The 26,519-nt window shown below is 31.9% G+C and overlaps 1 protein-coding gene across 3 annotated transcripts in view; it reads right to left on the bottom strand.

Annotated features, from left to right (window-relative positions):
- Positions 1-3,090: 3,090 nt before the first annotated feature.
- LOC114329217 (endoplasmic reticulum mannosyl-oligosaccharide 1,2-alpha-mannosidase) overlaps positions 3,091-26,519 on the bottom strand; it is an 87,396-nt gene continuing 63,967 nt past the window's right edge. For all 3 annotated transcript variants that reach the window (XM_028278254.2, XM_050655982.1, XM_028278256.2), the window contains 3 exons: positions 23,019-23,206; positions 14,636-14,927; positions 3,091-3,551 (listed from right to left, as the gene is read on the bottom strand). In XM_028278254.2, the coding sequence (XP_028134055.1) occupies positions 3,192-3,551; positions 14,636-14,927; positions 23,019-23,206 (840 nt within the window). In that variant the 3' untranslated portion in view covers positions 3,091-3,191. The remainder of the gene's footprint in view (positions 3,552-14,635; positions 14,928-23,018; positions 23,207-26,519) is intronic.

Genomic DNA, 26,519 nt, shown 5'->3' with positions numbered 1-26,519 from the left:
TACGCAACTTTTATGTCAGTACAACTTTTCTCGAAAATGAACAGTTTTAAAGTTATAATCAAAAAACGAAGAAAAAAATCGATTTTTTCCTTCCATTTTTGACATTTTGATTATTTAAACAATGTTCCGGACCTTTTTGAGAGGGAGGATAACTCAAATATTATTATCTGATTCATTTTCAAGCAATTTCTGCAAAAAAATTTGAGTCACCTCTCAACGTCCATCTCAAAACAGATCCGCCCTGGACTATCATTAGATATGAAAGTAAACTGTCCCTATTCTTCTTGCTCTGTATTTCCGAGTATCATGTACTTTGAATGTTCCTAGTTTATTTCTGTCAAAATATTTTGCCTCCTTTTCTAATATTTTCATAACATTTCTTAATTCTTTTTTTTTTTGTTTTCGTTAGAACAGTAAGATCATCAGCGAAGGCACATTGTTGAAGATGGATCCGGTCGTTTTAACTCAGCTATTTCTGATTATTGTTTCCAATACTAAGTTAAAAAGCACCGTAGATAAGGGATCTCATCTTTGTCTAAGACCTCTGTTCACTTCAAATTCATCCGATGTTTTGCGGGTATGAACAAGGAGCTCAGTGCTTCATACATTTTATTCCTTCTGAAGGAATACCTTATGTTCATAGCAGGTAGTCTTGATTTTTTTAGTGTAAAAATCTGAGCTGCCACTGATCTATTAACTCTAAAACCGGCCTGATATTCATCTAGTTTATCTTAGCAAATCTGTCTAGTCTCTTAGCATCGGCTAATACCTTGTAACAAGTATATACAGGGTGTAACAAAAATACAGGTCATTAATTTAATCACATATTCAGGGACCAAAAATAGTTCGATTGAACCTAACTTACCTTAGTACAAATATGCACATAAAAAAAGTTATAGCCCTTTGAAGTTACAAAATGAAAATCGATTTTTTCCAATATATCGAAAACTATTAGAGATCTTTTATTGAAAATAGACATGTGGCATTCTTATGGTAGTAGTATCTTAAGAAAAAATTATAGTGAAATTTGGACACCCCATAAAAATTTTATGGGGGTTTTGTTCCTTTAAACCCCCCCAAACTTTTGTGTACGTTCCAATTTAATTATTATTGTAGTACCATTAGTTAAACACAATATTTTGAAAACTTTTTTGCCTCTTAGTACTTTTTCGAAAAGTCAGTTTTTATCGAGATATTTTGAATATTTGTCAAATCCACCACATATTTGTATATGGCTAAGTACGATTATGGAGACTTGGTAATAATATGAAAATTTATTTATGATTTACGTTTTTAGGTATATTTTGAACCATATTAAAAAAGAAGTAATATCTCGATAAAAAGTGCCTTCTCGAAAAAATACAAAGAGGCAAAAAAGTTTTAAAAACACTGTGTTTAACTAATGGTACCGCAGTAAAGTTTAATTGGAACATACACAAACATTTGGGGGGTTTAAAGGAACAAAACCCCCATAAAATTTTTATGTAAACGTATTAAAAAAGAAGCTGCACCTCGATAAAAACTGCCTTATCGAAAAAATACTAAGAGGCAAAAAAGTTTTAGAAATATTAAATTTAACTAATGGTACCACAATAATAATTTAATTGGAACGTACACAAAAGTTTGGGGGGTTTAAGGGAAGAAAACCCCCATCAAATTTTTATGGGGTGCACCAATTTCACTATAATTATTTTTTAAAATGTTCCTGCCATAAGAATGCCACATGTCCATTTTCAATAAAAAATCTCTAATAGTTTTCGATATATTCGAAAAAATCGATTTTCATTTTGTAACTTCAAAGGGCTGTAACTTTTTTTATGTGCATATTTGTACTAAGGTAAATTAGGTTCATTCGAACTATTTTTGGTCTCAGAATATGTGATTTAATTTAAGACCTGTATTTTCGTTACACCCTGTATAACAGAGCAACACCTCTAATTTTCACACGTCAGTCTATCTCTCTTTTTTCCCCTCCACTCTTTATCATTTCCGCAGCTATTTCGTTCAGTACTGGTCTTTTGTTGTTTTTGAGTCAATCGATTATACTTTGAATCTCTTTCTCACTAGCTAGTTCTATTATTATACCATCATCCTCTAAGGAAATTTTCATTCTCATCTGTATCGTGCCCATTCAGTAGTTCACTAAAATATCCCCATGTACCCATCACTGATTATTTTTCAGTCGTGAGTGTTCTGTCTTCTTTTTTCATGTGTGAATTGTAATTGTGGTATTCCCTTTGTTTTTTAACTTCTTGATAAAACGACCGTTTTTCTCTCTTTTCTTTCGTCTACATATCATTCTCAAATTCTCATTATTCTTCTTTGATCTTTGTAACTCTGGTTGAAACCATTATTATTATTATTTGTTAATACCAATTATTGTCTTAAGGTGATACAGTAGCGATCAACAGGTAGCAAAAACGCGTTCCAAGATTGCGGCTTTAATTTTGAATATTTTTTCGAGATATTTGGCACACGTATTCGTAATATAATAAAGAATGGCGGTACAGAACCCAATTTTAAAAATATATTAATATGTGGAAATTACTCTGTAATTAAATACAATATTAAAAAAACAAGCCTGTACCGCCATTAAGAAGAACAAAAAAATACACTTTTTTCAAATAAACTTTTTTATCCGATGCCTAGATTTTGTGTCATTTTGGAACTACTAAAATTTTTTATTTCATTAGTAGTTCCAAAATGACACAAAATCTAGGCATCGGATAAAAAAGTTTATTTGAAGAAAGTGTATTTTTTTGTTCTTCTTAATGGCGGTACAGGCTCGTTTTTTAATATTGTATTTTATTACAGACTAATTTCCACATATTAATATATTTTTCAAATTGGGCTCTGCACCGCCATTCTTTATTATATTACGAATACGTGTGCCAAATATCTCGAAAAAATATTTAAAATTACAGCCGCAATCTTGGAACGCGTTTTCGCTACCTGTTGATCGCTACTGTTTCCTCGTAATCTTTTCTTTTCCATTGCTATTTTTTTTTCTATTATTTATTCTTCTATGCTTTCATTTGTCTCTACACATTGGTTACTACATTATTGTACAGTACGAAATAAAACAAAAGATAGAGTTTAACATATATTTCTTTCGAAAATAATAAAAACGACTAGAAATATTAACAAAATGTTATAAGTGTATATAATTAGTTCTAATTTAATACTTCTTCCTAATTTGAGTATATCGGCAGCGGATGTGCTTCGGAATTAACAACGTATTTGTCTAGATTCAACAATTTAGGATCGTCACTAAATAATAGATACAAATACTTCAACGTTTCTGAGAGGAAAAACGATTCCATTTTGTCTTGTGGTCTGACGCTCGCTTCATTTCTGACGTTTCCTATGGACGTATAGCCGTTAACTACTTTAGTGTATTTTTCAAAGCCTTGGAATATCTTCCAACCCCAGTCTTGGTAGGTGGTGTTTCCGGTAAGTTGATACATGTACCACAGGCTTTCTACGAATTCTGGACGAAGTAAGTTGTGTGCGTCGTTTGATTTTACATACATATCTTTGGAATTTCCAGTCTAAAATAAGAATAGTATTATCCAAAACAAGAAAAAGTATTAAATAATTTTCTATGCTAATTTGAATCTGGGAAGAAGACGAACATATATCAATAAGACCGAATACGAAGAAGATATATCAAAAAAAGTAAAAATGGACTATATAAGTGAACAGATCTCAAATATGCTATATTTCTGTATGGTAACGTCATAAAGTTCGTTTATGCTAATGGCCGTCAGACGGCAGAAGCATCGTTATTGTTATTTAAAAATTTGATTGGACATTTTGCACAATAATCACAACACAGTTGTTTCCAGGTATCATGTTAAATAGACGTACTTCTTTTGTGGAACACTACATCTTTTTGAGTTATGTAAGTATTTAAAAAAACAAGTATTATATCTATTTACTTAAAGAACAATGTACTATTTTGAGATATGCCATCCTTTCTCAAAAATACAATAAGTTAATATAATTCTTTATAGTGAAAAATAATGCATTCTTTTGAGTTGTTTCAATCTTGTAAAAAAGTTGAGTTTAAGATTAAAATGACATATAATACCTAGACTGCGCGCTGCAATTTGAAACTGTCCCCCCAGTGCAGCAGAGAAAAATTGTGTAAGCAGGATATGCATCTCTTTCCAATCGACGGGGTTTGTCTACCACGTGACTTTCCCATTGTCACCGATTAGATAAACTTACCGATTAGAAAAGATACATACCCTACTTACATTTTTCTCTGTCGCAATGGGGGAACAGTTTTATATTGCACCGCGCTATAATATAGTAGACATATGTCTACGGTTGTAGTATTCTTTTGAGTTATGTCAGTATTTTAGAAAATTATTAGAAACTTTTTGAATTTTTGACTCCAAATATCTACAAATTATTTCGACTTATGGACATTTTAAAAAAATCCAGTTGGAATTACTTCAGATTATACACTAAGCATCAAACTTAACGCACCACCTTAAAAATGGGTCATTTTTGATACCTTGTATTTCCTAAACCTGTTGTCCGATTTTAGTGATTTTTTTAATATGTTATAGCCTTATTCTTTAAGAATATCAGTGTAATAATATTGTTGCTAAAAAGATAAGTGTCATTGTATACCGGGTGTAACAATGATAGTGTGTTTTTTCCTCAAAGTTTGGAACACCCTGTGAAATATTTTGGCGTATATAAAATATTGAAATTAAAACTTAACAGTAGCCTTAGACTTTCTTAAAATTATGCTTTTTGATTCATTCGCTTATGTTGGATAATAAAAAAGTTAGGTACTTTAACAACTAGTAACGTTCTTCATCAATACAGGGTGTTTCTAAATAAGTGCGACAAACTTTAAGGAGTAATTGTGCATGAAAAAATAATGACCTTTATAAACATATGTCCGCAATTGCTTCGTTTCCGAGATACGGGATGTTGAATTTTTTCTTAAACACTGACGATTTATTTATTGCTCTAAAACCGGTTGAGATATGCAAATGAAATTTGGTAGGTTTTAAGAGGTAGTTATTGCGCATTTTTTGGCATACAATTAAGAATTTTATATTCACCACTGGCGTGCATACGGGTAATATGACCCGTATGCACGCCAATGGTGAATATAAAATTCTTAATTGTACCTATGTCAAAAAATGTGCAATGACTACCTCTTAAAACCTACTAAATTTTATTTGCATATCTCAACCGGTTTTAGAGCAATAAATAAATCGTCAGTAATTCAACATCCCATATCTCGGAAACAAAGCATTTGTGGACATATATGTTTATAAAGCAAATGGTCATTATTTTTTCATGCAGAATTACCCCTTAAAGTTTGTCGCACTTTTTTAGAAACACCCTGTATTGATGAATAACATAGCTAGTTGTTAAAGTACCTAACTTTTTTATTATCCCACATAAGCGAATGAATCGAAAAGCAAAATGATAAGAAAGACTGTAGTTGAGTTTTAATGTCAATATTTTATATACGCTAGAATATTCCAAACTTTGAGGAAAAAACACACTATCATTTTTACACCCGGTATACAACGACACTTACCTGTTTAGCAATAATATTATTACATCGATATTCTTGAAGAATAAAGCTATAACATACTAAAAAAATAACTCAAATCGGACAACAGGTTTAGGAAATACGAGACATCAAAAATGTCCCATTTTTAACGTGACGCGTTAATTTGGATGCTTAGTATATTATTACAGGGGTAGACTCTATCAAAACAATGAAGAAGGTGTATTGTATTATGGAAAGTTAAAGAAACACTTTTTAAATGAAGAAAGTATTTTTTAAGAGGAAACAGTAGCGATCAACAGGTAGCGAAAACGCGTTCCAAGATTGCGGCTGTAATTTTGAATATTTTTTCGAGATATTTGGCACACGTATTCGTAATATAATAAGGAATGGCGGTACAGAGCCCAATTTGAAAAATATATTAATATGTGGAAATTACTCTGTAATTAAATACAATATTAAAAAAACGAGCCTGTACCGCCATTAAGAAGAACAAAAAAATACACTTTCTTCAAATAAAATTTTTTATCCGATGCCTAGATTTTATGTCATTTTGGAACTACTAATGAAATAAAAAATTTTAGTAGTTCCAAAATGACACAAAATCTAGGCATCGGATAAAAAAGTTTATTTGAAGAAAGTGTATTTTTTTGTTCTTCCTAATGGCGGTACAGGCTCGTTTTTTTAATATTGTATTTAATTACAGAGTAATTTCCACACATTAATATATTTTTCAAATTGGGCTCTGTACCGCCATTCTTTATTATATTACGAATATGTGTGCCAAATATCTCGAAAAAATGTTCAAAATTATAGCCGCAATCTTGGAACGCGTTTTGGCTACCTGTTGATCGCTACTGTATCACCTTAACGATTATTTTTGAATGATTTTAATTTCCAATCATGTAGTAAGATTTTTCATCACATGTTTTATTCAGCCCAATCAGATTATTATTATACGGGGAATAATCTACTTACATTATTATACTGGGAATCATTTTTTTTCTGGTTAATTACGAGTTTTATAGTTTTGACAACTGTCACATAAGTCATTTAACCTTCGGATGACCATACAGGTAAACTGTATTTATAAATAATTTTACCTAATATTTTATTGATATCTTCCTTCGTCTGAATATTTGCCAAACCTGCTCATGCTGTTGACTTCCGACAAGTTGTAAAACATTAATTGTGATAAATGTCACTGAATTTTTATTTATAAAGACTTGAATTTTGTGTGTGAGTATTAAAAAATAATCTTTCGAATATCACACGATAGTAAGAATAAATAAGAAAATAATGCTCCAGTTTGCTTCTCAAACTTGTTGCTACAACAGGCCACAAGTTTTCGAAAAATTGTTGGAATATTTTTAATTTATTCTCACTCTCTTATGATATTAATGTTGGTTATTTAATTCATAGAGATTCTGACCAATAGGAAGCTACAAAAATAAAAATTACAGCGAGAATTTTCTTCGATAATTTCAAGTCGTGAAGTACGTATTACGTCATATTATGCCCTTCATTGCTACGCAAAAATCAACATTCAGTGATATTAATGACAATTAATGTTTTACAGCTTGTCAAATAGAAAACCATGAACAGGTTTAGCAAATATTCACGCGAAGATATCAATAAAATATTAGTTAAAGTGATTTAAAAAACAGTTTTATTCATGAAATAATCTTATCGAATTACACTCGAGCTCTTAAAAATTACCCATTTGTTTTGCCCTCGTGACACTTCGACATAATTTCGCTCCACTTCGGGTCGTGAAATTAAAATTGTCAAAGTGTCACTCGGGGTGTAAATCGATAATTTTAGAGCTCTCGTGTAATTACTACTGATAATTTACTACAAAATGACAGTATTTTTTAGTTTTTACACTATACTTTGTTCTGATTTTTGTGACAAATATACATTTGTAAAAAAAAACAAGTAAAGCAATCTTGATGTAACAGCGGCGGCCGGCCAGGTGAAATAGGTGAAGGTGATCTTCACCAAAAAAATGTAATTAAATTCTGAAATTAATTATTTATTCTTTTTTAATTAATCAAAAAATTAAAAAAGACAACTAACTTTATTAGTCGTAGCCTAGCCAACGACGACGTTGTTTACGTGAATTTACTTGGCGGTGAAGTTCTGATCGGTGTCACTTCACTTGCCTAGACATAGCGATGCGATATACCCCAGGCTGTGGGTGAGAAAACGTGATATACACACACCGGCAAAATTAGCCGAACACGTTAAAAATGGGACATGTTTGATGTCTCGTATTTCATAAACCAGTGGTCCGATTTGAGTGATTCTTTTAGTATGTTATAGCCTTATTATTTAAGAATATCGGTGTAATAATATTGTTGCTAGACAGGTAAATGTCATTTTATACCGGGTGTAACAAGCATACTGTGTTTTTTTCTTAAAGTTCGGAACACTCTGTGGAATATTCCAGCATATATAAAATATTAAAATTAAAACTCGATTGTAGAATTATGCTTTCTTAACATTTTCTTTTTTGATTCATTTGCTTATGTTGGAAAATAAAAAAGTTATGTGCTTTAACAACTAGCCATGTTTTTTATCAATAAATCCTCATAGTAGGGGAGAAAAGTATGCTAAATTTGCAATTACTCGAGCGTTCTTGTGACCTGGAGTGGATTGTGAAGAGTGGGTGCTACAACCAAAAAAAGTTAAGTTAGTTTTCCATAAAGTGTGGGACTCTCCATTTTGCAATTTAATTTTCCATTTCCACCAATCGTTTTTTCCGATTATAGCGCTATTTATCCATAATAGGAAAAAATGTTGCAAATAAAAGTTGCTCATTTTTAGGTCAAGGATCCAAATCTGCAATAAAAATTGGGGGCTTCTATTTAATATTTTAATGTAACCCCCCACCCCACCTCCGTGGGGGAATATTGAATAGGTGTATTTTGCAGTTTTACGATCTGATGTTCATTTCGCAAAATATCGCAGGGTTCGTATTTATAATTTTTAATTTACCCCCCACCCCTCTCCGTGGGGTGTCACGAGCCCCCCACAGAGGTGGGGTGGGGGATTTAATTTAAAATCTTAAATAGGAGCCCCCAATTTTTATTGCAGATTTGGATTCTTTACGTAAAAATAAGCAACTTTATTCGACATATTTTTTCGAATTATGGATAGATCGGAGAAAAATGATTGTTTCAAATGGAAAATTAAATTAAAAAATGAAAAGTCCCCCACTTTATGGAAAACTTAACTTAACCTTTTTCTGATTTTGGCACATGCTCTTCACAATCCAATAGGTCCCCATAACGCTCGAGTAACTACAAATTTAGTATACTTTCCTCCCCTACTATGAGGATTTATTGATGAAAAACATGGATAGTACTTAACGCACATAACTTTTTTATTATCTCACATAAGTAAATGAATCGAAAAGAAAAATGTTAAGCAAGCCTAAGTCTACAATCGAGTATTAATTCTAATATTTTACATATGCTAGAATATTCCACAGGGTGTTCCAAACTTTAAGAAAAAAACACAGTATGATTGGTACACCCAGTATAAAATGGTATTTACCTGTCTAGCAACAATATTATTACACCGATATTCTTAAATAATAAGGCTATAACATACTAAAAGAATTACTCAAATCGGACCACTGGTTTATGAAATACGAGACATCAAACATGTCACATTTTTACGTGTTCGGCTAATTTTGCCGGTGTGTGTAATTCAGGAATTTTTGAAACCTATCAGGTGTTGTAAAGGACGATACCAGGAATAACTTCTACTAAAATGTAACCAAAAATATTGTGCGCTTTTTTTTATTGCGATTTTCATTTGTTAAATTTGCAATTTTTAATGATTTTTAATTTTGTAGCTTAGGATATTGATTTTAGAGAAAATCTTTTTAATAGAAAGTTGTAGTAAATTAAAAAACCTACAATTTGAGCTATGGTAAGTTTAATTTCGTTAATTGTTTATTGCAAAACAGCCTGCGAAAGGTCCAAAATGGCGTTTTTTACAATTGCATTATTTATTGTACAAATCATTTTTTTTATTTTTTAAAGCTTTAAAATGAAGATCTTTCAATTCCAAACAAAAAATATTGTAAAGCCAGATTAACGAATTTGTTGCTTAGATATTATAAATTGTTTATCCCAAGAGGTCAAATGTCGAAGGCTACAACTTTTTGAAAAAAAAATCGTAGAGAGTTGGTGAAACATCCAATCTCCTTCTAAAGAGTTATATTTTCATATTCTGATGTAAATAAATGCGTAAAATATTTTTAAACCTCTAATTTTTGGATTTGAAAATAAGGGGGCAAATCTCGTTATAAACATTTAGAGCTGAAGCGGCCCTGTACATCCTATGAGTTTTTAACTTACAGATTATTGTTGCTGAAGATGAAACGAAGATTTATAAAAAAATAAAAAATTTCTACGACCAACTGAAGCCGAGATAATTTTTGGGTTTGAAAATAAAGGGGCAAATTTCGTTATAAACATTTAGAGCTGAAGCGGCCCTGTATATCCTATTAGTCCAGAAAGCCACTGCGCATCCGCTAGGAAAAATATTCTAATTCGGATTTTTTGCACAATCTTACTCAAAAAGGACCCCTTTTAACAAATTTGCATGTTGCCAGGACCAAAAGTTGGTCAAAAATTTTTTAAACGTTTTTTTTTGTTTTTTTCCTAAAATTATTTTTTTTGCACGGAACAAATTTTTTTTTAGATTTTTTGGATCATTCCAAACAGAAAAGGTCTTTAGTGACTTTTCTCTAAAGTTGATAGTTTTTGACATATAAGCGATTAAAAATTGAAAAATTGCGAAATCGGCCATTTTTAACCCTCAAAAACTATGTGAAAAACTGAAAATATGAATGTTGCCAAGGTAGGTGGATATTCTTTAAACATCGATTGATGAAATCCCGAAGAGTTTTTTGCAATACAATATCAAAAACCCTTTTGTTTTTTAATTGCCAATCAAGCGTGCGCGACACTATTTTCCGTATTAAATATAAATTAATAAATTCGTTATTTCGTAAACCGGTGACTTTAAGGAAAAATCCCAAAACAGGTCGGTTTTTATTTTTAAGTTATGATATTGTGGCATATATAGTATACTAGTTACGTCATCCATCTCGGCGTGAAGACGTAATCGATGATTTTTTTAAATGAGAATACGGGTCGTGTGCTGGCTCATTTGAAAGGTTCTTCAATTCTCTATTCAGTAATATAAACATGTACATAATTATTTATACAGGGTGTCCAAAAGTTTTTTATTAAATTAAATCATTTGGCAAATTGACAAAAAAATTAAATTATTGGACACCCTGTATAAATAATTATGTAAATGTTTATATTACTGAATAGAGAATTGAAGAACCTTTCAAATGAGCTAGCACACGACCCCTATTCTCATTTAAAAAAATCATCGATTACGTCATCACGCCCAGATGGATGACGTCACTAGTATACCATATATGTCACAATATCATAACTTAAAAATAAAAATCGACCTGTTTCGGGATTTTCCCTTAAAGTCGCTGGTTTACGAAATAACGAATTTATTCCTTTCATTTGCACCATACTGCATACACATGCAACGGTGGAAAATAGTCGCGCACGCTTGATTATCAATTAAGAAACAAAGGAGTTTTGAATATTGTATTGCAAAAAACTCTTCGGGATTTCATCAATCGATGTTTAAAGAATATCTACTTACCGTGGTAACATTCAAATTTTCAGTTTTTCACATAGTTATTGAGAATTAAAAATGGCCGATTTCGCAATTTTTCAATTTTTAATCGCTTATATGTCAAAAACTATCAACTTTAGAGAAAAGTCACTAAAGACCTTTTCTGTTTGGAATGATCCAAAAAAACCTAAAAAAATTTTGTTCCATGCAAAAAAAATAATTTTAGGAAAAAAACAACAAAAAAACGTTTAAAAAATTTTTGACCAACTTTTGGTCCTGGCAACATGCAAATTGGTTACAAGAGGTCCTTTTTGAGTAAGATTTTGCAAGAAATCCGAATTAGAATATTTTTCCTAGCGGATGCGCAGTGGCTTTCTGGACTATATGAGTTTCTAACTTACAGATTATTGTTGCTGAAGACGAAACGAAGATTTAAAAAAAAATTAAATTTTCTACAACCAACTAAAGCCGAGATAATTGTTTTTTTTTCTTAAATCGTAGTGCCTTTATTTATAACAATTAAGAAATTATTTTACAGTCATTGACTAAAGAAAGTCATATATTACCTTAAAATAAAAATTATTATAAAATATAATTACATTTAATTATTAAAAATTATTTTTTCAATCGGTGCTTTTGCAAGCGGCCGAATTTTGCAAATCGCCCGGGTCGCTTCAAATCCGCGCGCTCGGAAAATTTTTACGTAACTTGTATTAAATTTTGACAGAAAACAATTTAATAATGTTACCATTATAATATACAGTCTATTTACCACTGTATTTGTTTTTCTTGATAAACTATTATATGTGAAATCCAAAAAGAATAGTCACTACAAGAAGAAAAAGTTTTATATTGTATATTATAGTAAGAAGTAACATTATTATTATTATATTTATATAGCAATGAAAAAATTAAAAATATAGTTATATATTTCACATATATATATATATATATATATATATATATATATATATATATATGAGATGTAGATCCTTGAAACACACTCAGTGATCAAAAGATCCAAGGTTAATGGTTTGACGACCACTCTAAGGGGATTTTTCCACATTCTCTATTTCATTTGTTTTATATATATATATGTATCATTTTTGTAATATTATTTCTTCAGAAATGAAATTTCACATCTAGGGGAATGCCTCCTAGATATAGGTGGTACAGGGGAAATGAAATACTCGGGGCGGACCAAAACCAGCAAACACCGCAGCGTCTGCTCCAGAGTGGACGGCTGCAAACAGCGTCTGGCCCAGAGTGGACAGCTAAATCGAAACTAACCAACTCGTTTTGGCAGGCGTGGTGTTTTAATCGTCAAAACCTTCAATGAAATGTCAAGGTTCAAAACTAAAATACCGCGCAAGTAGAACGAATCGTCTAGAGTATAAGTGTCCTACAAAAATGTCAAGTTATTAGGGTCCTAATCTCTAAACATTTTTTTAACGAATTTTTAATGAGATTTGGGCGTAGGTACCGAAACTGTTTTTGGCTCCGGCAGGCTTTCCTCATCTTCACCACTTTTTTAGACCACGAGCCGCCGCTGTGATGTAAGTATCTTCAAATACCTAATTTTGGTATTTGGAGAACTCCTAAACAACATCCGATATTTAGACGACACCGTTATTTTTGCAGGCAGTTTGAACAGTTTACAGCAACTCATAAACAAAGTAAATGAAGTAAGTGGAAGATTTGGACTACAAGTAAACACATCAAAAACTAAATTTATGGTCATCAGCAACAATAAAATTGGAGACGTCCAACTGCTTATCAAGAATACACCAGCAGACCGAGTAAAACAGTATACCTATCTTGGAACAATAGTAACTGAACAATGGGATCACTCACAAGAATTAAAATGTAGAATAGAAAAGGCTAGGAGTGCATTCAAGAACATAGCCAAACTCTTTAAAAACCACAACCTTAATCTGGAGGTAAAAGTAAGGCTCTTACGATGTTATATCTTTTCAATGTTGTACACTTCGCGTCAAAAAAAACTGGTACAACTCTTATAACCGAAAATCGTGTTTTTCAAGTTGTGTAAGTTGATCTTGTCACAACTGTCATTCTAATTTCTAGGGCAACGTTGCCAGTTCAACGAAAATATTATATCAAACTAGGTAAAAACGGGGCTGTGCGACAGACCGCATTTTTTAATATACTAAAAACTAAAACAATTGTAATTTTCCGTCATCTCAATTAAGTATCCATACATTGATTCGTGTTTTAGTATAATTTATGAAAATATTTCAGTTCAAAAATAATGATAGATAATAAAGCTTGACAATGACTTTAAATTATTATGTTTAATGTCAAATCGAGAGGTGTGATTGGTTTCTCGTAAATTGTAGGACAAAACAGCATTAAGTTGTGTAGAATAAATAAAACACACTGGAAAAAATAAAAATTTGATTTGAAATTAATACAAAATAAATAACTTTTACAGTGAACAAGTGTGGAATTAAAATATATGTATTACAATTCGAAATATACATTTTAAACGTTATTTTTTTTTGTATTTAGATTTAGTGCAATTCCGTTATCTGTGATGGCAACAACGAAGTGATTCACGAACAATGATTGTCAATCTGAACACAGGTTTACATTGGGAAAAAAAAGTGTACCAGTTTTATATGACGCGAAGTGTACTACGGAGTTGAATCCTGGACACTCACTGAAGCGATGGAGAAAAAGCTTGAAGCTTTCGAGATGTGGCTATACAGGCGAATCCTAAGGATTTCATGGACGGACAAGATAACCAACGAGACCGTACTATGAATAATAGGAAAAGGAAGAGAAGTGATGTTTATAATTAAAAAGAGAAAGTTAGAATATCTCGGACACATACATAATGAGAAACAGCACTAAATACAGACTACTGAAAATAATCCTTTAAGTCAAAGTACTCGGAAGGCGAGGTATAAGAAGAATACCATGGTTAAAGAACCTGAGGAAATGGTTCTCTACAACAACAACTAATCTACTTAAAGCATCAGTTAATAAAATAATTATAGCCAGAATGATCGCCAATATTCGAAACGAATAGGCACCAAAAGAAGAAAGAAGAAGACCTAATTTTAACCATATAACAATTTTTTTAAGAAAAACGTTACAACTCAATTTTATGGCCTAAAATAGGATTTATATATTATGTACTATGGAATTGGTTATAAGTTTTTACAGGCTAGTACACAACAAGGCCAAAATATTAGCGTGTTCTCAGATATGGATAAAGTTCTATGATATTTTTAATGGCCATTTCTGAAAATTGACACATTCTGATATATGATGGTCTTCTCCCAATATAGTAGTATAAATTATTATATCGAAATATTCGTTGAGAATATAATAAATCATAAAAATAGCTTATTTGAACAACATGATATACAACATTACCTGCATATTAAAGTAAGTAATCTCAGGTGCTAAGAATGTGGGTTGTGTTGCATAAGTTTGATAGCACGTGTCCAAAAGATCTTCGGCTAATTGCCAATGTTTTTTCGGCAACCCGTTATGAACACCCAAAGCCAAAGTTCCCGGCAAATAACAGGTGAGATGGTCCATTTTGGGTTTAAAATCTTTGCCGCCACCCAAAAGTTCTCCGATAAACAGGTACCGATTTGGTTCTGTTCTTCGTGCAAGATGCGTCTCCATTCCTGCTATACTTTCTAAGTAATCTGCTTTTAAGCTGAAAAATAATAAAAATAAACATTTATAAGAATTATGTAAGTTTTACTTCAGTACAAATTGTGATTCCAATCCAATTTCTACCTTTTCTCATATTCTTACTCGTCTTTCTTAACCATCTTCACACCCATCATAAAAGAGAATTGTTAAACTTCAGAATAGCCCTCATTAGATTTATAAACCAAGGTTTATAAATATAAATGGTAAACACAGCATCATCGAACCTAGTTATCATCGATTGTATGGATGTATTACAGTATGGCGTAATAACGACAGTAATAGGCAACTTGCATAAAATTTTAAATTCGAAAAAAATGTTATAAATGGACGGCGTTATGCATAACTCGACCAAGCGCCAAAACATAGTTTTGAGATAAATGGCTTCGAAGTTTTTCGTTTCTTAAAAATGCATTTATTAACATATTTGCACAAAATTTTAACAGAAGAATGATCACCTATAACGCTTTTTGGTTGCAAAGTTTCAATATAATCGCTGCTACCATATTCTAGAAAAAAAATAAAATGTCGCTTGGTCTACTTTGCTTTAAATATATTTTAGGAAGTTTAGCTGTTATACATTACTAGACCAACTACCATTTATGTCATTTGGTCTATTAATGCAAAACAAAATATTGCGATATGCCTCTTGTAATCACTAAATAAATAAAATAGTATTTTTTTAATTTTTATTTAAACGTGTATTGCTAAATCATAATCAATTCAATTATCATTAAATATATTTTTTGCATTTTATTGCTCTAAATTTATTTTACCATTCAATAGCGTTAAATCCAATGCAATTAAAATTATATCAATAAAAAATTTACAATACAAAGTTTTTAAACTCGCGGTAAAATCTTTTTTTACATCTATACCTTTTTTTATTGCCAAGACTGTGTTGTCATGTAAAATGATATTTATTTATCTATTACCTTGCAGTAGGGACCATTGACAATTCATAAATTTAATTTTGTTGAATTGTTAAAAATCTGTTGTTATTCGAAGCTTTAGTGTACTAAACAGCGGTACATAGATACCTTTTTTTATTGCTCAGCCAGTGTTAAGACATTGTAAAATGAGATTTATTTTTTAATAACTTGCAGTCCGAACCATTTGACAATCGATACGAATTGAATTTTGTAGAATTTTCAGTATTTTGTTTTTATACAAAGCGTAAGGGTATTTGAAGCAGTCTGAAGTAAATCGTGTTTTTTTATTCTTAGAATTATTTGATGCCTTATATAGGTATAGAGATTTTATATAGATTATGTGTATTTTTGAATTTAATTATAAGTAAAAACAACATTTTCACTTTAAAACAATTCGATAATTTTTTGACCGAAACTTCAAAATTAATGTGTACATTAAGGGGTACAAAAATGTTATTCTGTCCAAGCACTTACATAGTTAAGCATAACCAGACCAAAGTCGGCGCTTAGTCTACTATTGCGAAACTAAGAATGGCCGTTATGGATATAGTCTTGTTATGCAAAACTAAAACCCCTTAATAGACAGAATGTCGCTTGGTTTAATTTTGTTTTTCTTAGTAACCCTTAACGTAACAATAACAGGGATTTTTCCAAGATAGTTTTAGCTATGTGTCACCAGAATCCGCTGTTATCTCGATTTTAAAGAAATGGCGCTTGGTCGAGTTATGCATAACGCCGTCCAAATCATAACAGAACATAATTTAAAACATGTATCAAAGATAAAAAAAGTTGTTTTTGTGTTGCGTTTGGCTCCTAAAGACGATTCTAAATTCAAATTAAACCAGCTAGCCCAAAACGAGTCGTGATGTCATATGGTTAATGTTTACATTCTGCACCAACAAAGTAAACAAAATTGTATATAATTTTAAATTAGATATTATAACACAGTTATGTGACGTCACAAGTGTTTTTGATCGTTTGAACTATTCATAGAAAACTTGCACTTTTACAAAATGGTTTTATTTTCCATAGTAAACCTTCTTTCCTTTCCTTCAAAAACTGTATCAAACTCCAATCTCAACAAACTGGTATATATTATTACAATGACATACGATAAGTGTCATTGGAATATAAATATTTTCCCTTATTCCGCAGCGATGAGCTGGCCAAATACCCAAGTAGGTGGAGGCCAATAAACTAAAAAAGCAGAAGAAGAATATACCTAAATATAACCATAAACATAGCCATATAAGGTTTGTTCCTACAAAGAGTCACAAACTAGTTCATGACAGTTTCTGACTGCTGCACAATACGCATGTGCGAATTCAACCAGCCGCGAACTAGTTTGTGATTTTTGTTGGAACAATATTCTACCGAGCTGGCAAGTTGCCTAAGCCATAGAAAAGAAAAGAAAGAAGACGAAAGCATTCTGGAAAACGAGGGAAACGAAAACTTTAACCTTACTACTTTACACCACAACACGAGCAACGAGCACACCTTTAACAAATTATTGACAGTCCATAGTATTTGCTGTCACTCATTGTTTCATAAATTATAACAAAATCATAAAACACTAAAATACAATATGTACTTAAATCAACAAAATAACCAAAACAAAGGTAAAGGTACCTATTTGATATAAATATAAATAGTTATTTAGTGTGAGCATGTGAGTGAATCAAAATTAGACTAACTGCGTATGTCCGTGATTACCAGTTTGCAAAAAGTTCGGAAACTTTTCAAACTGTCAGAAACTAATCTCAAATTGATTAAATATTTCATGGAACAGTGTACTTTGTTGACTAGTAATCAGAGAAAATCTTGTTGGAACGGCGAAATTATTATTGCGCATGCGTCTGACAGTCGGTGACAGTTGGAAACTTCTGTAGGAACAAACTTATAGTAAAACTATGTGACGTCACGGGTCGTCTGAACTATTTTAAATCACACAAGATTTTAAATTTGTATTTCTAAGTTATTGAGTTTTTGAAGCGTGAAATTTTGGAAATCTCATTTTTAAACAAAACTGAACATTATTATGTAATAAAAAAATGTGCAAGTTCCCTATTCAGTGAATAGTGAATTGTCTATGTAGTATAAACCAAATTTCGTTTAAACCAACATCGTTTCTATAAACCAAGAATTACTTGAGAAGCCACAGGTATTGAAAAACGACCGAATTGTCTTAATAGAAGCGATGATGGCGCCCGGTTACCTTCGACATAGAGATGTCTCCTAAAGAAAACATCGTCCGTTCCACCTTCTAATCCAATTCCCACCGTCAATAATCTTCCAAAAACTATACAAAAAAATCACCACTAAAGAAGTTAGAAATATTATCCAGCATGGAATCAAAGATTATTTTGCGATGGGCCACATAATCAAATCGTGAGACGTACACCGGAAAACAAAACTTCGGGTCTATAAAACAATAATCAGGTCCATAGTAAATTATGGTTGTGAAACATGGGTTGTGACACAGAAATCTGCCAATGCATTAGACGTGTTTGAAAGAAACATATTACGTAGGATACTGGGCCCAATAAGTGAAAATAACAACTGGCGAATTAGGTATAATAAAAAAATATACGAACAATATAGCGAACCAACTCTAGCACAATACACTAAACTGCAGATATTACAGTAGACAGGGCATGTGGTCCGCATGCATGAGAATAGAATCCCCAGAAAATTGCTAAATGCACGAATGCAAGGAAAAATACCTGTTGGAACACCAAAAGAGAGATGGAAAGGCGAAGTAGATGAGGATGCCAAAGACCTACTAAAACCGCATTCATGGAAAAGAACAGCAGTAAATCGAGATGATTGGAGAAGCTGGCTGAAGGAGACCAAGGCCCGGTTTGAGCTGTAGTGCCATTGAATGGATGGATGAAATCAATCCAAAAAAAGGTCCAGGTCCAGCAACTAACATGCAAGGGTCTGAAAATAATTACGCAAGTATTTAACGCAATATTTAGGTTAGGGTAGCACCCAGTACCTAGAACAATGGAGAGTTGTTAAATTCTTATATCTAAGTGTTCAGGTAACTTCATTTAAACCAATAGGCTTGCTACCGGTTTTATCAAAAATCTTGGAAAAACATCTCCTTAACACATTCACGGGCACGTCTTCATATGCAGACAATCATGTCCCTTTGTAAGTGTCTGCATATGCAGTCGTGTCCACGAATGTGCTAAACAATTATCCGCAATCATAGAAGAGAAAGAAAACTAATACTACAACATCAGTTTGGGTTCAGAACATAACACCTGGACCTTCGACAAGGTATGGCGTGCTGGTCTCCTATTTAAGCTAAAGAAAAACGTTCTCCATCCTTTCTTCCAAATCTTAAAAACTATATTTCCAACCGACATTTCCTAGTCAAGCAGGATAATGAATGAGTACACAAGCCTAAGGCCAATAACAGCCGGTGTACCACAAGGAAGTGTCCTGGGACCAATTTTGTACTTTCTCTACACTGCTGACCTACCGACCAGAAACAGAACAACGTGTGCAAATTTTGCTGATGACACCGAGGTACTAGCCCCTCACTATGATCCAATCACACCATCCAGAACCCTTCAAAAAACCTTAACAATATCCAACGATGGCTTAAAAAATGGAAGATAAAGCTCAACTTCAGTGAGTTATTTATGTTTATTTAGGTAGTACTCATTATGCTTTTTATTTTTTGTAAATCTTTATTGTTATTCCTAAATAAATATTATTATTAATGATAGTAAATCCACCCATGTAACTTTTACCATGAAAAAACAAACATTTCCAACTGTAACTCTGAACGAAGCACAGCTCTCACAACACGATACTGTCAAGGAGATTAACTTGGCAAAAGCACATTTTCACAAAAAGAAAACAAATAAGAATAAAATTCAGAGAAATGTACTGGACCATTGGTCGTAAATCTCAACTATCCCTTGCAAACAAACTACTGAGATATAAAGCCATATTAAAACCAGTCTAGCCCTATGGTATCCAACTGTGGGGGACGGCCAGTCAAACAACCCTAGAAACACTGCAGAGATTCCAGAACAAAGTCCTTAGAACAATGCCGAATGCCCCTTGGTATGTACCAAATTATGCCAGAGAGCAATACCTCAATGTGCGATCCATAAAAATAGTGAACTACTTTAAATGGGAAATAAGCCACAATTTTACCAAGAAAATGAATTTATTAACGTTTCGACGCCCAAGTCGGGTGTCGTTGTCAAAATACAAAATAATACTAAATAAACAAAAATGTTGTTGCTTAGTAAAAAATTCTTCTAATTTATTTAATCTGCCTCATTTATATCGGCAATTCAGGCATGCATTATACATTTTAAAGTAGAAGACTTTAAAATGATATTGCCAATATTGATAATATATTTATGGAGGATTTCGAAACTAATATCATTTCTAAACAAAATTTAAAACCCACAGTATGGTGGAGATATGTAGATGATGTGTTTTCAATATGGCCTCATAGATCAGCATTGTTGGATACATTCCTAAATATTATAAACGATCAAGAAGAGACAATAAAATTTACAATGGAAAAATAATGCAATAACACTCTACCTTTCCTCGATGTTTTAGTCTCAAAGAACGATACTGGATATGAGACTCAAGTGTATAGGAAACCAACACACACTAACAGATATCTCAATTACAAATCAAATCACAACATCAACGTTAAAAAGGGAATCATTAAATCCTTATATGATAGAGCCAAAATTACTTGTTCTAACGAAAATTCATTTTTAGAAGAAAAACATTTGTTAACATCTGTTTTATTAAAAAATGATTATCCTTTATCGTTTATAAATAAGGAATTGTCAAGATGGGATCGAATGGAACAGAACAACGTAGAACGGGATCCTATAACATCCACAAGAAATAATACGAGGAAAATATCAATACCATATATAAAAGGACTATCCGAGAAACTTAAAACAATAGGAAATAAATTCAACATTTCAACAACATTCAAAACAACAAACACATTGAGATCTATTATATCTAAAACTAAACCTAACAATGAACAAGAAAGAAGAAAGAATTGTGTTTATAAAATACCTTGTGAATGCGAACAATTTTATTTAGGTGAAACATCAAGACCATTAGACGTTAGAATAAGTGAACATCAGTCTTATATTAAAAATACAGAATTTGATAGATCTCAAATATGTCAACACGCATGGGATAATGAACATAGAGTTCAGTGGAGAGATTCAAGTATAGTCCTGAAAGAAACAGATAGTAAAAAGAGAAAAATCAAAGAAGCGGCTCTAATTATGCTAAATGAAAACAATTGTGTCGCAAATTCCTCGGTAGAATGCAGTAGGATGTGGTTACCCATACTAAAAGAGGAAGTCAATAGAAAGAAAATACCACGATTAGTAAGTCATTAACATATCGAGTGAGTACATATTTTATATTTTAGTTTTATTTATATAATATCTATGTATTATTAATATTATTTATAATTTAAAATAGCATAGATACATTAAAGTCAGAATTTGGTATTAGTTCTGAGAGTTACTAAATGTAAGCCCAAATACTTACGATGTCGGGATAGTATCACGAGGTTTTTTCCTGGTTTCCCTCGTGATTTACTATGGAATCTCTAGCGCGAGAATTTTACTGCCATCGTTGCATTTGTTGTCTTTTTAAAGACAGATCACATGCTATGATTTTTTGTGGCGGATATTCTTGAGTTGGGGTTGATTTCATGTAATCGAATGAACTATCTTTTAGTAAAGTCGTCCCAGGAACGCAACTCATCAATATTGGCAATATCATTTTAAAGTCGTCTACTTTAAAATGTATAATACATGCCTGAATTGCCGATATAAATGAGTCAGATTAAATAAATTATTAGAAGAATTTTTTACTAAACAACAACATTTTTGTTTATTTAGTATTATTTTGTATTTTGACAACGACACCCGACTTGGGCGTCGAAACCTTAGAATATAAAATAAACCAGGAAGGAGTACAATGCGAAAAACCTTCGAGTCAGGAAGGAGGTTGCAAATGGCGCGGCGATCAGCTGTCAGATTTGCTTTCTATCTCCAGTGACGTACCTTTAAAAGAGGGAAGAAAAGAAATTCTTAACGATTTTATTACATCTTTGATGTTAAATAAACAGCTATAGATCAAGAGAAAATACGTATTAATATAATATTTTGTTGAAAAGTCAGTTAAATAACATTTTATTATACTAATAACGTCAGTTAATTGATTGCATATACAGGAGCTTTACCAGATGGTACGCCTAAGCACACAGCTGATCCAATACACAAACATCTTCTACCTCGTTGACAAAAACTTATGAGTCATCCACAGACGTTCAAGATGGCCGGTTCCGCTAGAAATTTAAGATGTTGATATATGACAGACTCCTTCCTGTTTATTTTATATTCTAAGGTCGAAACATTAATAGATTAATTTTTTGGTAAAATTGTGCCTTATTTCCCATTTAAAATAGTTCATTATAAAAATGCCACAAGGAAATAGCTTCAGAACAACATAAAAATAGTAATAACAGAATATTACAAAAAATATTCCAAGAGACTCGAATCGCTTCCAAACGAGTTGATGCGAGTATGATGTAGAAACCTTGAAGAGATTCAAAATAGTGGACCTAGCAAGAAGATTCGAATAACCTATAATAATTAAACTTATTTTAATTTAATTTAGTAAAGAGAGTGATCAATGTATCTCCCTCTACACGTTAATATTTTTATAGTCAAATAATTTACATATTTTTCTTAGTTAGGATTGTAAATATTACAAAAATTAAAAGAAAAAGAAAAGAATCTTCGCGCCAACCCCCACCCAAAACGTCACGCCATTAAATCACATCATCACTGACGGTAAAAAATGAATCGTCCGCCGTTCTCAGCAGAAGAAGCAGTGCAGTGATCAGTGTAGAGATCCTGGGGCTCAGGAGACTGAGACCCCAGAAACCCTGAAGAAGACATCAGAGAGGATGTTGAAAGCTTGGTATGGAGAAAAACGACGCGGTTAACCCCGGAAACGTGGTGATTTTACTATTATTTCTGTAATATTAATTTATATAATAACAAGATTAAAATGGCAAAAATACAAGAACTATAAACGTTTGTTAAAAAAATGGAATAATAATAAACTCTACTTACTAGTCTATAGTTTTTCCAGTCTGTACCCATTGCTTAAGTAAATATTCGTAATAACTATCACCTCTTGCTCCTACCGTTATAGTAGCGTAAGTGCGGAACTGACCAGTATTTGCATTAATAAATATAGGAACTAATCCATCTTTTTTGTCTAATTTGTGGATTATTTTTGACACCCTTTCGACGGCATTCTGAAATTTAAAAATGTGTCAACAGATTAACAACGTATTATTTCCATTATTATATTACACATTGTGGAAACCACTAATTGAATAAAATTGTTTGTGGTCTTATTTCGGAAAATTATAAAAATGCTTTTAAATTCAAGTATGCTATATAAATTTAAATTTACATCGTGATTAACGCAAGTCTAGCATAGTCTATGTCTATAATATTTATTTTTAATCAAACATCCTGTACATTGTACATTGTTATGTTTTTAAAATCTTCTTAACAACCTGATATCAACTAGCTATAGGATGTAGGATGTATAAATAATACAAGGTACAATTTTAAACTTATATCTAATTTTCTTCCAGACATTGTAACAATCCAAAAAAACCTTATAAATTTTAATTCACGCATAAGGTTTCGTCCCGTATAAGGTTTTAGTTCTGCGTCTTAAATTAATTTATTAAAACTAAAGATTGTTATGAAAATTAGTATTTCATCCAAAAACTTCGGCGAAAAGCACTTAGTGTCTCTTGATGGACATCGGAAATAGAACAAACATCGAAACGTTTATTTTATCCAGTCCAAATTGCCTTTTATCTGAGCTTAAATCAAGACTGGCGTGAGAATCAAATCGTTTATTTACATTGACCAGCGCTGAGAAGCGAAATTAAATCCAATCGCAAAAGAGTTTTGTTTTGCCCGGAAAAGATCATCGAGGCACGAGAGTAAGGAATTCAGTGGGGATTTAGCCTTTGACGATGCTGGATCTGAGTTTCGACTACTCAAGTATGGATTACCGAATTAGATCTAGAGAGGATCACATAGCGGTCTGCTACGTGAGGCGGTATCTACTTTTCGCCGATACAGGCGATGTTTGAGCATTTTGGAGATCAAAAGTATCTTTGGCAGTAGTGTTGCTTGATGATAGGATGAATTCAATCACATAGTAAGAGGAAAATTAAATATTTGCCGGCAAGTTATATGTTCTAATCCTCTAATTTGGTTTTGAGAGATCTGGGTTGCAATATGCCGGTAAGTTATTCTTCCAAGATCTGAGTAAATCTGCCGGTAAAAGACTTAGTCAAAAATTATCCTAACAGCAGAAGGTTCTCCCGAAGTTGCCTTACGGTACTGAATCGCATTTAGGACGCCGATTGCGGCAATTGAGACATGCTGACGCAGAGAAAAAGTAATTAATGTAGAGTTTGTTCCTTGAAAAATGAAGGATTGATTTATTTAAAAACTTTACAGTGTCAATTATGTATCTCTTTACAAATCCATATTATATTTTATTACTACAGTTTTGTTATATTGAATTAAATAAAAGGTATTTTGACATAAATTAACGATGTTTCAGTAACACGTTAACAATAATTGAAATTGTATTTTACTAAATAATAATTTATACATTTTTATCTTTGTTAAAAAGGTAGCAGGCAGATAATACGTTATTTATGTTAAGTGGTTTATTATGGGGTACTTGACATTGGATTATCAAAACCAGTAGTCATGAACGATGTAAAAAAACGTAATCGAAATTACATAGGATTAAAAATAATTAAAATCTGTATATCATAACCTTCTATTTAATTACTACCAATATTTCTAGAAAAAGCACAAATCAGGACAAAAACATGTCCACAATTTGATAAGATAGATATATAGAAAAATAGACAAAAAGTAAGATCAAGACAATTTTTGAAACCCTTTTAACAAGTCTACATGTAATATCCGAAATGAAATTTGAGATACACATATACAGGGTGTAACAAAAATACAGGTCATAAATTAAATCACATATTCTGGAACCAAAAATAGTTCGATTGAACCTAACTTACCTTAGTACACAAAATATGCACACAAAAAAAGTTACAGCTCTTTGAAGTTACACGATAAAAATCGATTTTTTCCGATATATCGAGAACTATTAGAGATTTTTTAATGAAAATGGACACGTGGCATTGTTATGGCAGGAACATTTTAAAAATAAATTATAGTTAAATTTGCACACCCCATAAAAATGTTATGGGGGTTTTGTTCCCTCAAACCCCCCAAACTTTTTTGTACGTTCCAATTAAATTATTATTGTGGTACCCTTAGTTAAACACAATGTTTTTAAAACTTTTTTGCCTCTTAATATTTTTTCGATAAACCAGTTTCAATCGAGATGCGGCTTCTTTTTTAATATGTTTACATAAAAATTTTATGGGGTTCTGTGCGTTTAAACGCCCCAAATGTTTGTGTACATTCCAATTAAACTATTATTGTCGTACCATTAGTTAAACAGGATGTTTTTAAAACTTTTTTGCCTTTTAGTATTTTTCCGATGAGGCACCTTTTATCGAGATCTGGCTTGTTTTCTAATATGGTTCAAAATATACTTCAAACTGTAATTTATAAAAAAAAAAATTCATATTATGACCAGGTCTCTACAATCGTACGTAACAGTGTACAAATATGTGGTGGATTTGACAAATATTCAAAATATCTCGATAAAAACACTAGCTTTTCCAAAAAGTACTAAGAGGCAAAAAAGTTTTAAAAACATCCTGTTTAACTAATGGTACCACAACAATAATTTAATTGGAACGTACAAAAAAGTTTGGGGAGGTTTAAGGGAACAAAACCTCATAAAATTTTTATGGGGTGCACAAATTTAACTATAATTTATTTTTAAAATATTTCTGCCATAAGAATGCCACGTGTCCATTTTAATTAAAAAATCTCTAATAGTTTTCGATATATCGGAAAAAATCGATTTTTATCTTGTAACTTCAAAGGGCTATAACTTTTTTTGTATGCTCATTTGGACTAAGGTAAGTTAGGTTCAATCGAACTATTTTTGGTACCAGAATATGCGATTTAATTTATGACCTGTATTTTTGTTACACCCTGTATAAATTAGCCGAAGCGAATGTACACATGCAAAAAAAACGGAATAGAATAAAAAAACGGAAAATTGCTAGAAGTAAACTCTGCGGTTAAAGCAGTATATTGGTATGACTAAACAAGATTGCAATACTGCTCTAAAAGTACGCGCTTACTTGACCGAACCGGCCGGCAACGGAACGTTACAGCCCGGAATTAAGTGCCGTAACGTGCATGTACCGGCAAAATCACTTCTGTCTCATCAGTGACTTTACATATATTTCATGAAAGGTTGATCCAAAAATTATTATTGTTAGTTTGTTATGCTAGGAAGAGCAGCAACAAAATGTGTCTCCAAAAAGGAAGCGTAATAAATGGGCGTATGGAAAAAGCGAAATAGAGAAAGTAGATTTGCAACTTTATGTGTGTATACCTAGGAAGCGAAGTATTTAAAAATCTACA

The sequence above is a fragment of the Diabrotica virgifera genome, chromosome 7 (genome assembly GCF_917563875.1).
Source record: "Diabrotica virgifera virgifera chromosome 7, PGI_DIABVI_V3a".
In the NCBI taxonomy this organism is placed as follows: Eukaryota; Metazoa; Arthropoda; class Insecta; order Coleoptera; family Chrysomelidae; genus Diabrotica; species Diabrotica virgifera.
Note: the sequence above shows the minus strand (reverse complement) of the source record. Positions and strands in the feature narration are given on the sequence as shown.